The sequence below is a fragment of the Ascaphus truei genome, chromosome 1, assembly GCF_040206685.1.
Source record: "Ascaphus truei isolate aAscTru1 chromosome 1, aAscTru1.hap1, whole genome shotgun sequence".
In the NCBI taxonomy this organism is placed as follows: Eukaryota; Metazoa; Chordata; class Amphibia; order Anura; family Ascaphidae; genus Ascaphus; species Ascaphus truei.
The window spans coordinates 93,633,333-93,647,792 of NC_134483.1; the positions used below are offsets into that span (position 1 = coordinate 93,633,333).

General features: G+C 47.4%; 1 protein-coding gene across 2 annotated transcripts in view; it reads left to right on the top strand.

Annotated features, from left to right (window-relative positions):
- The window catches only part of MRPS27 (mitochondrial ribosomal protein S27), a 107,238-nt gene extending 93,383 nt beyond the window's left edge, over positions 1-13,855 (top strand). For both annotated transcript variants that reach the window (XM_075591907.1, XM_075591916.1), the window contains exons 10-11: positions 2,915-3,070; positions 13,026-13,855. In XM_075591907.1, the coding sequence (XP_075448022.1) occupies positions 2,915-3,070; positions 13,026-13,265 (396 nt within the window). In that variant the 3' untranslated portion in view covers positions 13,266-13,855. The remainder of the gene's footprint in view (positions 1-2,914; positions 3,071-13,025) is intronic.
- Positions 13,856-14,460: the final 605 nt, after the last annotated feature.

Here is a 14,460-nt window from a genome sequence, read left to right on the forward strand (position 1 = left end):
ACCCCCAGGTCAGACTGTGCAATGCTCAGAGAAATTGCAAAAAAACCAAGAGTTACATTTCAGACTCTACAGGCCTCAGTTAGCATGTTAAATGTTAAAGTTCATGACAGCACAATTAGAAAAAGACTGAACAATTATGGTTTGTTTGGAAGGGTTGCCAGGAGAAAGCCTCTTCTCTCTAAAAAGAACATGGCAGCACGGCTTAGGTTTGCAAACCACAAGACTTATGGAACAATGTCCTTTGGACAGACGAGACCAAAGTGGAGATGTTTGGCCATAATGCACAGCGCCACGTTTTGGCAAAAAACAAACACAGCATATGAGCACAAACATCTCATACCAACTGTCAAGCACGGTGGTTAATGGGTAATGATTTGGTCTTTTTTTGCAGCCACAGGACCTGGGAACCTTGCAGTCATTGAGTCGACCAGGAACTCCTCTATATACCAAAGTATTCTAGAGTCAAATGTGAGGCCATCTGTCCGACAGCTAAAGCTTGGCCGAAATTGGGTCATGATCCCAAGCACACCAACAAATCTACAACATGGCTGAAAAAGAAAAGAATCAAGGTGTTGCAATGACCCAGTCAAACTCCAGACCTCATCCCGATTGAAATGCCGTGGTGGGACCTTAAGGCCGAGGCCCCACTGACTCAGTCAGCGCGCCCGCACTGCGGTGGCGCGTGAATAGGCACTTCAGGCAGATTGTGGTCCATAGGGAGCATTTTTGAGTGTGGGGGGCGTGGCCAAAACGGGTCGGGGGGGTGGCAATGTCTCTGCAGCTCCCCGATTTTTATGATGGAGCCTCAAAAGGGGTCTCACAGATTTAGAGTCTCCCTGTCTAAAAGGGTGTCAGTTATGAAAAGACCCAGATACCCATAAGTTATACACGGCCGGCATTCTGAGGTATCACAGATGCCAGTCTATTGACATTTATTGGTCAAAAATCAGACGGAGTGGCACCAAGTTATGGGTGTAGCCCAGGTATGCTAAGTGACATGGGCGTCAACCTGACGCATGCGCCCTGCCCACCGTACAGCCTTTTTGACCGGTCTTATGAACTGTGGGTAACTTGGCTATTCGTGGGTTGTTTTGTTCCCACGAGGCGGATTGGATCCACATGTTAAAGATAGCTTTGGCCAGTCTATAACTGTGGCTCCCCAGGTATCCCCAGGGTGATTCCTGAATTTTGATCCATGATGTAAAGATGCAAGACTTTGTTCCAGCACAGCAGCAACCAGTCCAGGAGTGAAGGGGTTAATAACAACATAACCACAGGACTTTTAAAACCAAGGTTTCATTTCTGGCGCTTGCAAGCAAAGGACAATTTCTTTCGTTCCAAGGACAATTTATTTTGTTCCCTTATTCCAGTAAGTGTTGTTTTCAAGTGTATTCTGCAGATGTCGTGTGTTTGTCTATTAAGGAAATAAATCACAATCTATTTTGCAACTTGTTCTGTTCAATCAAGTACCCAGAAATATAAATGTGTTGATAAAGTTGGTGTCACCATGACAGGCTTTTAAAAAAACTGGTGGCAGAGGTGGGATTTTACCCCCCTTGTGCCGCTCCTTGTACATCACTTCGCGCTTGCCCCTCTCCATCTTGGCTCCCCAAACAAAGCGGAACACTGCCAGGGAGATTTGCTGACAGGTTCTGCTTGAAGGTGGGTATGCCTGGACCACGTACTGCAGAACAGGAAGGATCTCGTTCTGCAGCACCAGTTTTTTTCCCTCTATGGTGAGGGGCCTGAGGCGCCACAGTCCAAATTTCTGCTTCACCTTGTTCAGCCTCTCGTTCCAGCTCTTCAGGACTGCGCCCTCACTCCCCACACCAAACCAGACGCCCAGGATTTTGATGAGGCCTGCTCTGATGGGGAAGGGCAAGGGGTCAGAAGTCAGGTTCCAACGCCCAAATATCTTGGTCTCTTACTTCCCGCAGATTACTTTTGCTCCTGAAGCTTACCCGAAGTCCTCCGAGCGTCTTCACCGACCGGCTATCTGCGCAAAAGATGGTGACTTCATCCATGTAGAGCGAGCACTTCACTCCCCGTCTCTGGGGTCATGGCGCGACGATCCCTCTGATCCCTGCGTCTCGTCTGATGCACTGGGCGAAGAGCTCTATACAACAAACAAAAATATTACTTGTGAACACTTCCACTGCAGCAAGGGATTCTGGGAAATTACATGCAAATGAGCACACAGTGCCAGAATCCCTTGCTGCTGTGGAAGTGCTGTATGCTAGGTGATAATGGTGAAGGGCAGGGTTGCAGACCTGTCTAAGACATGTGAATGTGCTCACAAGTAATATTTATATATATATATATATGTATGTAAAAAAACAGAGATTTCCAATGGATTTAAATCTATTTTAGCCTCTCCAATACCTTCAAAGTTATCAAAGACCTCTCCGAAGGGCATATACGTAATAATTATTGGTTGTATTAAAGGTGCACACCTGTAACAGGCCACAATGTAATCGCGGTAATACGTCTAATGGGAGGATCATATCCACAACCAAATCTAAAAACAAGAAAAGAAGACTCATTACATTCACTGTACGTCATGACTGACACCAACATGCTTTCCTTTGTACCTCTCATCATAAGGGCACCCAAAGGGCTAAAATACCTATTGTTTTTTTTTTTTTTAGCATAATTCATAAACCTAATAAATGTATCACTGTCTATAGTTGGTTGTAAATGGGACTGCACCTGTATTCTGATTCCCTACTAGAGAACAATTCCAGGATGTCCAACCCTTAGCTGCCAAACTGTGCACTCAAGGGGTTACACCATCCTATATTGTTTCATGTTTCAATTAGTAACAATACAATCATTTTTTTCATTAATTTGTTCCATATTCTTGTTGGAAAGATGAAATAATTAATTGTACTATTGTTTTTTTTTTCCCCTGCAGATTGACATGTTAAAAAACTCGTTAGATTCTGCAGTTTCTGCACAGTCAGAAAGGACGTCTGAAACCGCGGAGGTTTCAGAGAATAAGACGGAGCAAATAGAGGATTCGGAGAGGTCCGAGGCAGATTTGCTGCCGGAATATTTCACTAGATTTCAGGTGAGATTGATCTGGATAGTATAGATAAGGAAGAGACGTCTTCAACAAGCAAATGGTCGCGTTTCTTTCTTGGTGTGATGACATTTCCTTCTTCATACTTCAGTGCCTCTGCCTTCCACAAAACATGTGAAAATGACATGTAAATGATCTTCCACAGGAAATTGCCTTAGAGGAAGCCTGTTCCCAAGGCCGCACGTCTTTCTTTTGTCTACTGGGATTTTACCTCCATACCCCCCATCCCCCTTTTCAACATCTTACTAAGAATCAAAAACCTATTAGCTAAAGTAGCATGTCATTGCAGATCCATTACCTGACCTTGGAAACTGTCTTATGTTAACAAGAGTATCAATCCCAAACCACATCAGAAAAATGTCATAGGATTCATATAAACCATTATGTCCGCCACCCAATTCCAACCATTTAAACTTGCACATTGTGATTTAAACCAGGGGTGAGCAAACTTTTTATGCGGAGCCCCCCTTTTCATCCATTAAATTTCTCGGGGCCCCCCCTGTCTGATGTAATCAAAATCACATGACGTCCGTGCACGTGAGCTGGTTGAATTGAAAGAAAAAAATAGTTCAATAACCAAATAAACATCTGATATTTTTTTTTCCAATGAGGGCGAACCAGCTTTGTGACGCGTCCGCCACGCGTCTACAATCTCCTGCAGCCAAGTTTACAAATCGCTTGGGCTGCAGGTGTGCACAGGCAGTATACACTATTGGATTGCTGTTTATTTTATTATTTGCTGGCATCTGGTAATATTTTTTTTTCTGGTGCACAAAGGCAATCCATTTTTTTTTTTAAACTTTATTAACAGGCTTTGTAACAATACAGTGAGATACATTTTCATATATACACAAATAACAGAGTAGTGCAAAATAGCCACACAGAAACATAAATTGCATATTATATGCACATATCAGATATATATTATTGTGTGTATACATCAGGTAAACTATAAAGCCCTTTTTTTTCTCTCTCTAGTTATTTCAACGTGTTATTAATATTGTAAATAAGAAGAAAAGAAATTAAACTTTAGCCGCTGGGATGAAAATATTGTGTGAGAGATTTCTACTAAAATACCAGCAAGCCGGAGCCTCATAGTAATAATCTGAGTACAGACTGGATCCCGTCGCTAGGGAGACTGGATCCCGTCGCTAGGGAGACTGGATCCCATCGTTAGGAGACTGGAGGCAGGACATAACTGTAACTGAGGTTGTAGAGATTTTGGGAGACAACGCACAAGCTAACAGATGATAAAGGTCCCCATATATTGAATTACCTGATGTGTCAGGATAATAAAAACTAATATTAAATCCTCAGCATTTATAACCTAAAATATTCTTTACAGTTAAATAGTCTCCAGAGCGGTGAGATGTAGTGAGGCTTAATAACACATTTAACAGAACAATAAACAGATAAAGTGATCCCCCAGAGTCTTACGTTTCAGCAAGGTGAGCAGTCACGTGGAGCCATTTAGAAAACATATTATAACATTATAAAACAGCATAGAACAGGAACACAACAAACACAACTGTGTCTAGGACCCTGCGATAAGGAAACATGTTATATCCACACAGACAAGGCAGCTCACACAGAGTTACACGTTGCAGTGATGGATTAAATGATTGTCTATAATAATATTCCGGAAGCAAAGAGGAGCGTCCATAGCGAGCAGATCCACCCTGATGGGCTGCCCCCCTCTGTATACAGCAATCAGGCAGTCAAGTACCGCCATTTCCACGCTGCCCGCGGTAATCGGGGGTACCGTGCGTCCTCTCTCGGGGGGGCAGCTCTGGGGCATTTTGAAAAGTAAAAGTTTCTGGTCAAGGAGGAAGAGAGAAACCTTCCTCCTCGACCAGGAACTTTTACTTTGAGAGCTGCCCCCCGTGAGAGGACGCATTGTACCCCCGATTACCACCGGCAGCGTGGCAATGGCGGTACATTACAGCAAAGGCAATCCATTTGAGGGGGCACTCATCCACCTCTTGCTACCTCCCTTCCCTCTCCCCCCCCCCTTTTTTTTCCCCCTTCACCTCCCTTTTTCCTTCTCCCATTTGCTTTCCCCAGTGTCATCCACTCCTACCTACCAGTTTTTATGTATTATTTATTTATTCCCGTTTTAAATGTAGTTCAGGGATCCCCATAACCAAACTCAAGGGGGGTACTGATGAATCTCCCCTGCTGATCAATACTCCCAAGTGACCCCCCCTGACTCAAAGAATAACCCTTAGCCCCGCAAAACTCATCCTCCTCCCAAGCCCCTCAATTCTGCCATCTCTGCCTGACCTTCATCCCTTCGTTTAGCTGGGTTGGGGGGGAGGGGGGAGGTCTGTTGATCTCTTCCTGGTCCTGCTGGAGCTCCCTGGGGATAGGCGATCATGAGGCGGGGGCCTGCTCCGGCTCCTCCAGGTGCTGGAAGGCCCTGCTACCAGTGGGTGTGCAGCTCATTGGTCTGAAAAGGGAACCACCTCCTCCCGTGCCAGAACACACACACTCTCACACTCACTCTCACTCTCTCACCATTGTGTCTTTCTCTCTCACCTTCCCCCAGTGTCTTTCTCTCTAACCTTCCCCCAGTGTCTTTCTCACCTTCCCCCAGTGTCTCTCTCTCGCCTTCCCCAGTGTCTCTCTCACATTCCCCCAATGTCTTTCTCTCTCACCTTCCTCCAGTGTCTTTCTCTCACCTCCCCCAGTGTCTTTCTCTCACCTCCCCCCAGTGTCTTTCTCACATTCCCCCAGTGTCTCTCTCACCTTCCCCCAGTGTCTTTCTCTCACCTCCCCCCAGTGTCTTTCTCACCTTCCCCCCAGTGTCTCTCACCTTCCCCCAGTGTCTTTCTCTCTCACCATCCCTCAGTGTCTTTCTCTCACCTCCCCCCAGTGTCTTTCTCACCTTCCCCCCAGTGTCTTTCTCACCTTCCCCCAGTGTCTTTCTCTCTCACCATCCCCCCAGTGTCTCTCTCACCTTCCCCCGGTGTCTCTCTCTCGCCTTCCCCAGTGTCTCTCTCTCACCTTCCCCCAGTGTCTTTCTCTCTCACCTTCCCCCAGTGTCTTTCTCTCACCTCCCCCCAGTGTCTCTCTCTCTCACCTTCCCCCAATGTCTTTCTCCCTCATCTTCCCCCAGTGTCTCTCTCTCCTCCCCCAATGTCTCCCACCTCTCCATGTCTCTCTCCCCCCTTTCCATGTCTCTCTACCCCTCCCCCCAATATGTCTCTCCCCCTCCCCCCAATATCTCTCCCACCTCTCCGTCTCTCTCTCCCCCTGCCCCCAATATGTCTCCCACCTCTCCATTTCTCTCTTTGTCACACACTCTCACTCACTCACACACTCTCACCTCATCACGGGCATTCAGGAAGTCAAAGCCTGTGCTGCATGAGCTGTGCAGCACAGCGCCACCTAATGGCTGCAGGAGAAATTGCAGCTACAGAACTGCTTTTCTCTCTGCTTCTCTGCAAAATCGCCCCGCCGCCTGCGCCCCCCCCCTAAATAATCTTGCGCCCCCCAGTTTGCGCACCTCTGGTTTAAACTAAAGACCTGAGTACAGATTGGCGTCGCATGCAACCAAGATCCCCAGTCTGCAGTGAGCTGCAGGTGAAAAGACGGATGGGGCGTGATGGGGGCGTGGCCATGATGTCACCCGGCAGGTTCGCCTTCATTGGCTGAACCGCCAGAGGGCGTGGCCTAGCGCTCCGTCGCTAGTTCTGCTCACAATTTTCCTGTCTGCAGGAAAAACGGACCGCGCGGCAGCCACCCATTCCAGCGGGGCCGGCCCCGTTGAGGGGCGGTTCTTGTACCCACGGCAGGTCGCTGCAGCAGCCAGCGGGAACCAAGCCTTACTCAACAACATTACTCTGGTTGTGTTAGTGCATAAGAGTCAAATGCCACTTTGATTTTGAGATTGTGTGTTTGCATTGAGATTGTTTCACGTTTGTGGTATTTGGACTTCCCTAGAGTACAGATGTAGCAGACTTAATTGATCCCGCTGCAAAACAGGTCACATTATAATGCAGAAGATCAGCGTTTCCATAACATTTAATGTCAGTGGTGAAGCAGAATATCGCAAACACGTCAGCAGAAGCAATAGCCTTGGCTACATCTACAGTCTACACAAGGGGTGGGCAACTCCAGTCCTCAAGGGCCACCAACAGGTCAAGGTTTCAGGATATCCCTGCTTCAGCACAGGTGGCTCAGTCTTCGAGTGGCCCTTGAGGACTAGAGTTGCCCATTCCTAGCCTGCAGGCTAAGGATTTCACTGGAAAGGGAAGCTAAAAGAGGCACATTTAGGGTGTTATTAATCAAGAAAAGATCATTACCATGTATGCTTCTTAAAATAGTTTTGTGTGCTCCCCTGCACATCCGAAATCTTGATAATACTGCTTTTTCATTGCTGCTAAAAGAATGTATGTTTGAAGTTAATGTTTAAAAAGACTTAAATAGGCTTAAGAAACCTGTTTAAGATGTGGATGCAGGATTTAGGGATTTTTTTTGTCTCTTATTGTACAATGTAGGGTTTTCCCCTCACTATATTAAAGCTGCAGTTCAATTATTTTTTTTTTTTTAACTTCAATAGTTTCATGTGTGCAATCTCTAATTACCTAAAGAACTGTATAGCTGTCAGTCAATTCGTTCTCCATGTATTGATAGGTCGAAATTTGGTGACATAATTAGTGAAGGGATCTGTTTATATTCTGCTTGTCTGTCAGTGGAAGCTCATGAATATTCATGAGCACTCCTGCACTGACATGTGCTAGAGGGAGGGCAGGGCTGACAAAGGGGTGTGCCAGGGCTTGTGACAGGACATGAAGGGGCAGTGCCTTAGCAAATGGCTGTTAAAATAGAATACAAGAAAATTGGTCTTTCAAAGTTGTTTTTTTAAAAACAGAAAATGCTAAAAGTATTTTTTCTTACTACAGAACTGATTTATTTAAAAAAAACACACATGCAGGATATTGACTGAACTGCAGCTTTAAACTCTATTTCACTTTGGTGTCTGATTGGTATCTCTTAAGACGTTTTTGGATTACTTAATTTTGCAAGATCCCCTTGTGTCAGTGTTTACCTTTTTATATAATTACTAGCTAGAAGTACCCGGCGTTGCTCGGGAATTCTAAATTCTAAGAAACCAACCTCATCCCTCCCCTCCTCCTCTCACCCCCCTCCTCCTCTTACACTCCGTCCTCCTCTTACCCCCCTCCTCCGCTTACCCCCCCTCCTCCCCTTACCCCCCCTCCTCCCCTTACACCCATCTCCCCTTACACCCCCCTCCTCCCCTTACACCCCCCTCCTCCTCTCACCCCCCTCCTCCTTTCACCCCCCTCCTCCTCTTACCCCCCTCCTCCTCTTACCCCCCCTCCTCCCCTTACCCCCCCTCCTCCCCTTACACCCACCTCCTCCCCTTACCCCCCTCCTCCCCTTACATCCCCCTCCTCCTCTCACCCCCCCTCCTCCCCTTACACCCCCTCCTCCTCTTACCCCCCTCCTCCTCTCACCCCCCTCCTCCCCTTACACCCACTCCTCCTCTTACCCCCTCCCCCTCTTGCCCCCCCTCCTCCTCTTAACCCCCTACCACCTTCTCTCTCCCACCCTCATCTCTCTCCCTCCCATCACTTTCCTTTTGATACCTGATGATTTTCCCAAATCTTTCCGCCTCTCTCCCCTTCTCCAGCATTCTTACTTTCTCCTCGCGTGCCAACTTCCTCTCTCTCTTTCTTTGTCTGCTTTCTGTGTGAAAGTTATAGCTATCTGACTCTCATTATGATGTCACGTGCCAGATATATAGCATACCGGGTATAACACCCGGTGGCTGACTTGCTTAGAGAAATTGTAATAACTCATAGAACTAAAAATAGAATGTATCCAAAACAGAAAACACCTTGCTCCTTGATCTCGGGAACCATTATGCAAAATTTAGTTACGCTATCTTGAGGTGTCCAAATGCATAGCAAACAGACAAAGAGCTTTCCAAAATATATAGTAGACTAGCTGAGAGCCCCGGCGTTGCCCGGGATGTTTGTGGTGTGGGTGTGGCATTTGGGTGAGGAGTGGTCTACGCGGCCCATGTGCGGTGGTAGTGCTGCTGTGTCTGTACTGATGGTGATTGTATCGGTGTGCTGATTTGGGAGGGTTTGGTGCTGATGTGGGGGTGCGGATGTGGGTGTGCCGATGGGGGAGGTGCAAAGGTGCCGATGTGTGGGTGCTGATGGTGTTGATGGGGGCTGGGAATGGCGGGGAGCCGAGAATGCCAGTGTGCTGGGGGGGGCATGGGATAGCGGTGTGCTGATGTGGTGGTGCTGGGGATAGTGTGTGTGTGTGTGTGTGTATACACGTGTGTGTGTATACACGTGTGTGTATACATGTTTGTGTGTGTATACATGTTTGTGTGTATACATTGTATGTGTATGTGTATACATGTGTACGTGTGTATACATGTGTGTGTATACATGTGTGTGTATACATGTGTGTGTATACATGTGTGTGTATACACATGTGTGTGTATACACGTGTGTGTATACACATGTGTGTGTATACACATGTGTGTAGACATTGTGTGTATGTATATATTGTGTGTGTGTGTGTATACACGTGTGTGTATACACATGTGTGTATACATGTTTGTGTGTGTATACATGTTTGTGTGTATACATAGTATGTGTGTGTGTATATGTGTGTGTGTGTGTGTACATTTGTGTGTGTGTGTGTACATGTGTGTGTATACATGTGTGTGTGTATACATGTGTGTGTGTATACATGTGTGTGTGTATACGTGTGTATGTCTCCATGTGTGTGTGTGTATGTCTCCATGTGTGTGTGTGTATGTTCCTCGTGCAGGCCGGGAGACGGACCCTGCAGTCATCTGGTACGGAGGGGCGGGGATCAGACCGGAGCCGGACAGAAGGCATGTGGAGGGGGGGGGGGAAGCTGCAGGGAGAGCAGTACGGGGCACGTGGAGGGGGAGAGAGCAGCACGTAGCATGTGGAGGGGGGGAGAGCACATGTGGAGGGGGGAGAGCAGCACGTAGCATGTGGAGGGGGGGAGAGCACATGTGGAGGGGGGAGAGCAGCACGTAGCATGTGGAGGGGGGGAGAGCACATGTGGAGGGGGAGAGCAGCACGTAGCATGTGGGGGGGGGAGAGCACATGTGGAGGGAGGAGAGCAGCACGTAGCATGTGGAGGGGGGAGAGCACATGTGGAGGGGGGAGAGCAGCACGTAGCATGTGGAGGGGGGAGAGCAGCACGTAGCATGTGGAGGGGGGGAGAGCACATGTGGAGGGGGGAGAGCAGCACGTAGCATGTGTAGGGGGGAGAGCAGCACGTAGCATGTGGAGGGGGGGAGAGCAGCACGTAGCATGTGGAGGGGGGGAGAGCACATATGGAGGGGGGAGAGCAGCACGTAGCATGTGGAGGGGGGAGAGCAGCACGTAGCATGTGGAGGGGGGAGAGCACATGTGGAGGGGGGAGAGCAGCACGGGGCATGTGTGGGGTACCTCCTGCAGGGCGGGAGCCCCCCCCCCGCTGCCCTCCGGCTCGAGGTGTGGCCTCCTGCAGGGCAGGAGCCCCCCCCCCCCCCCCCCCCCCCCGCTGCCCTGCGGCTCGAGGTGAGGCCTCCTGCAGGGCGGGAGCCCCCCCGTCACCTCCTGCAGGGCGGAAGCCCCCCCGCTGCCCTCCGGCTCGTGGTGAGTCCTCCTGCAGGGCGGGAGCCCCCCCCCCCCCCCCCCGCTGCCCTCCGGCTCGGGGTGAGGCCTCCTGCAGGGCGGGAGCCCACCCACTGCCCTCCAGCTCGAGGTGAGGCGGCGGTGCCGAGGAGCGTTGCGGGCGGCGCCGGGTAGGCTGCTCTTTGCTGTGAGGGGGGGTGGGAGAGGTGAGCCGGTGCCGAGGAGCGTGCGCCGCTGCCTCACCCGTCCTGCCGCTGCCTCACTCATCCTGCAGGTCCCACGTGGATGTGAGGCAGGAGGCCGCGTGTTGTGGCCGCTCCCCCGCGTGTGTCCCGGGCGCTCGCTCCGCTCCCCCGCTGACTGTAGCGGCGCTGGGGTGTGAGCTTGGGGGGGGATGAGCTTGGGGGGGGGTGGGAATGTGTGTGTGTACACGGGACTCCGAGTAAGTTCGGGCACAGGGAGGGTGGGGGGGTGGGGTGTGGAAGTTGAGGTGCGGTCCAGCTGACGGGGGAGAGTGAGGGGCACCGGGAGGGGCTTGTGTGTGTGTGTGTCCCTGTGTGTGTGTGTGTGTGTGTGTGTCCCTGTGTGTCCTTTGGCCCGTCACTCCGCCTCAGGCCAATGAGAGGTGTGCGGGGGCGGGCCAAGGGACCAATGAGATTTCCCCTAGGGACACCGGACATCCAGGCAGGCAGGCAGGCAGGCATATAGTGCTTTCACTAATATAGTATAAGATGTGGTCCCACATGGAACCTAGTGTTCCTAGCGGCACCCTCTTTGGAGTGTTTGAGAGAATACAAACCATGATAGTTCACCTTTTTTTGATACATAAAGTTATTGTTCTAAGTTTGGATGTTCTAGGTCTTTTATAGTTTGGGCATGCGTAATGAGACACACACATTCTAAAAAAAAAAAAAAAGTGTGTGTATATATGTGTGTATATATATGTGAGTATATACAGTATATATATATATATATATATATATATATATATATATATATATATATATAATCAAAAAATAAATAGATGATACCGTTCTGTGGCTAACGAAATGCTTTTATTTGTGCGAGCTTTCGAGATACACTGATCTCTTCTTCCGGCGATGTTACAATGAATGAAGCAAAAGGTAAACTTAAAAACAGTGTCTCTTGGAATGTTATCTGTGCTGTTCCTTCCCCTGGTGTGGATGTGTTTTATGGCTAGAGGTGTCAAAGGCGCTAAAGGCCATGTCTGTACACACTGTGCTACATGTCTGCACACACAGCTGTCTCTCACACATACCAACACTCCCCGTTCTTCCATCCCCATACACCAACAGGGACCACTAAGCATCCACACACACCCCTAGCTGCGCTACCAACTCTCACACCTCCACACCCACCCACACCATCCACATCCAGTCCCACTCCACACACACCTCGTGCAAAGCACCGCATACACCGTGGGCTCTCCATTCACCTCCATCCACACCGATACACACACACACTCCCTCCCAACCTGCCTCCACAGCAACCCCCTGACACCTCCAGCCACAAAACACATCCACACCAGGGGAAGGAACAGCACAGACAACACCGCAAGAGACACTGCCCCCAAGTTTACCCTTTGCCTCACTCATTGCAACATCGCCGGAAGAAGAGACCAGTGCATCTCGAAAGCTCGCACAAACAAAAGCACCTCGTCAGCCACAGAACGGTATCATCCATTTAGGGATGGAAGAACGGGGAGTGTTGGTATGTGTGAGAGACAGCTGTGTGTGCAGACATGTAGCACAGTGTGTACAGACATGGCCTTTAGCGCCTTTGACACCTCTAGCCATAAAACACATCCACACCAGGGGAAGGAACAGCACAGATAACATTCCAAGAGACACTGTTTTTAAGTTTACCTTTTGCTTCATTCATTGTAACATCGCCGGAAGAAGAGATCAGTGTATCTCGAAAGCTCGCACAAATAAAAGCATTTCGTTAGCCACAGAACGGTATCATCTATTTATTTTTTGATTATTGAAGCTCGGCTAACACGGTACTGATACCTCTACATGTATATATATATATATATATATATATATATATATATATATATATATATATATATATATATATGATAATGGTGAAAGACAGGGTTGCAGACCTGTCTAAGACATGCAAATGAACATACAGTAATATTTCCATTTGCTATATGCTTTACTGTGGAGGGTTTTTGTCACTTTTTTTACCCACCCTAACCTTAATAATGTGTGGTGTGTACATATACATATATATGTTTGTGTTTTTCTTTCTCCATTTTTCTCTGTCAGGAGTTGAATGCAAAGCTCAATTCTCTGGGCAAAATTGAATCCGAGAGCCTGCTGAGTCTGACCACCCGCCTTGTCGAAGAAAAGCTGCCAGAGTACGAGCAGGGAGATATTGAAAAATATGAGGAGCAACTCAAAGAATGGGAAACAGAGCAAACAGAGCTGATCGCAAGAGAAAAAGAGATGAAAGAAAAGGCTAAACAGGAGTATGAGGCCAAGCTAGCAGCCAAAGCAGCAACATAATATCAGCACTTCACTCATTTGTGATTATCTCTGATTTAGGCCTATACACACAGAATAAAGAACACTCCCTGCTAACTGCAATACAGACTTGTACAGTTTGCATGTTTCTTACCGTCTTAGATCAGCCATCTGTGTACCCATACATTACATTGAGCTACAGCTCCGTATGCTGTGTAATTGTTCATGAGGACAACCACATTGTCATTGTAGCCGGTCAGAGGAACAGTAGGCACAGAGGTACATACCGATAGGGCAGTAAGCATTTCTCTTGTGCTTGATGGAGACAATGCACTTTTGCCTATTTTCATTTAGTATGCAAGAATTGTACGGTGACTTGAAAAAAAACCTCATCCCTTTTACAAACCTGTTCTTTGTAAGATGTTACCTTAACTATTTGTTTTTGTCCTATGTACAAATTCGTGTGATATTTGTATCAGATTGATCACTGCACACCTCACTATAAAGTTCTGCCCAGTCTTTTTTTCTCTGAAAAATATGAGATATGTAAAATGGTAATGACTTGTAATTCCATTTTCCTTCCAGCTTTTTAAAAATAAAATAAGCATTTACAAGCTAACTTTCCGTGCATGTTGAACTTATTTAGAAATTATTACACTCTTCAGTTTAATTTGGTTTAATCGAAAGCAGACAGTTGATATACAGTAAATATGAAATGTTTTGTTCTTAATCTTCTATTTCATTAAGCCTAGATTTTTTTTAAGATAATTTGGCGAATTTAGAAAGCTGACACTAAAGATGGCCACAAATATATCACACATGGGAAACAGGTTAACGCTTTGTGTTAAAGAATTAAATGATTCCAGGGAAAACATTAAGAAAAGTCAAACATTTCGGTTAACCGTCTTGGATGGGAATATAGTCAAAGACCTAAAAAAAAATCAGGTTCCTTCAATATTGGAAACTGAGGCTAGACAAAGAGCCTGCAAAAAGGGCTACATTGGAGACCGTTCAACTTGGGAGATAGTGTTAGAAATCCATTTATTATATTAAAATGTATGAATCAGAACTTATATCAAAACAATTGTATTGAGAATATGTTGTAGGATTTTGAATTCGTATGGAACAAAGAAAGCTGAATCCTAAGTGAAGTCCGATTTATTACAGATGTTGGGGGTTGGCTTAGTATAGTGTTTCGAGGCCTTGGAGGAAATCGGGCTCTGCAGTAGTCGAAAAT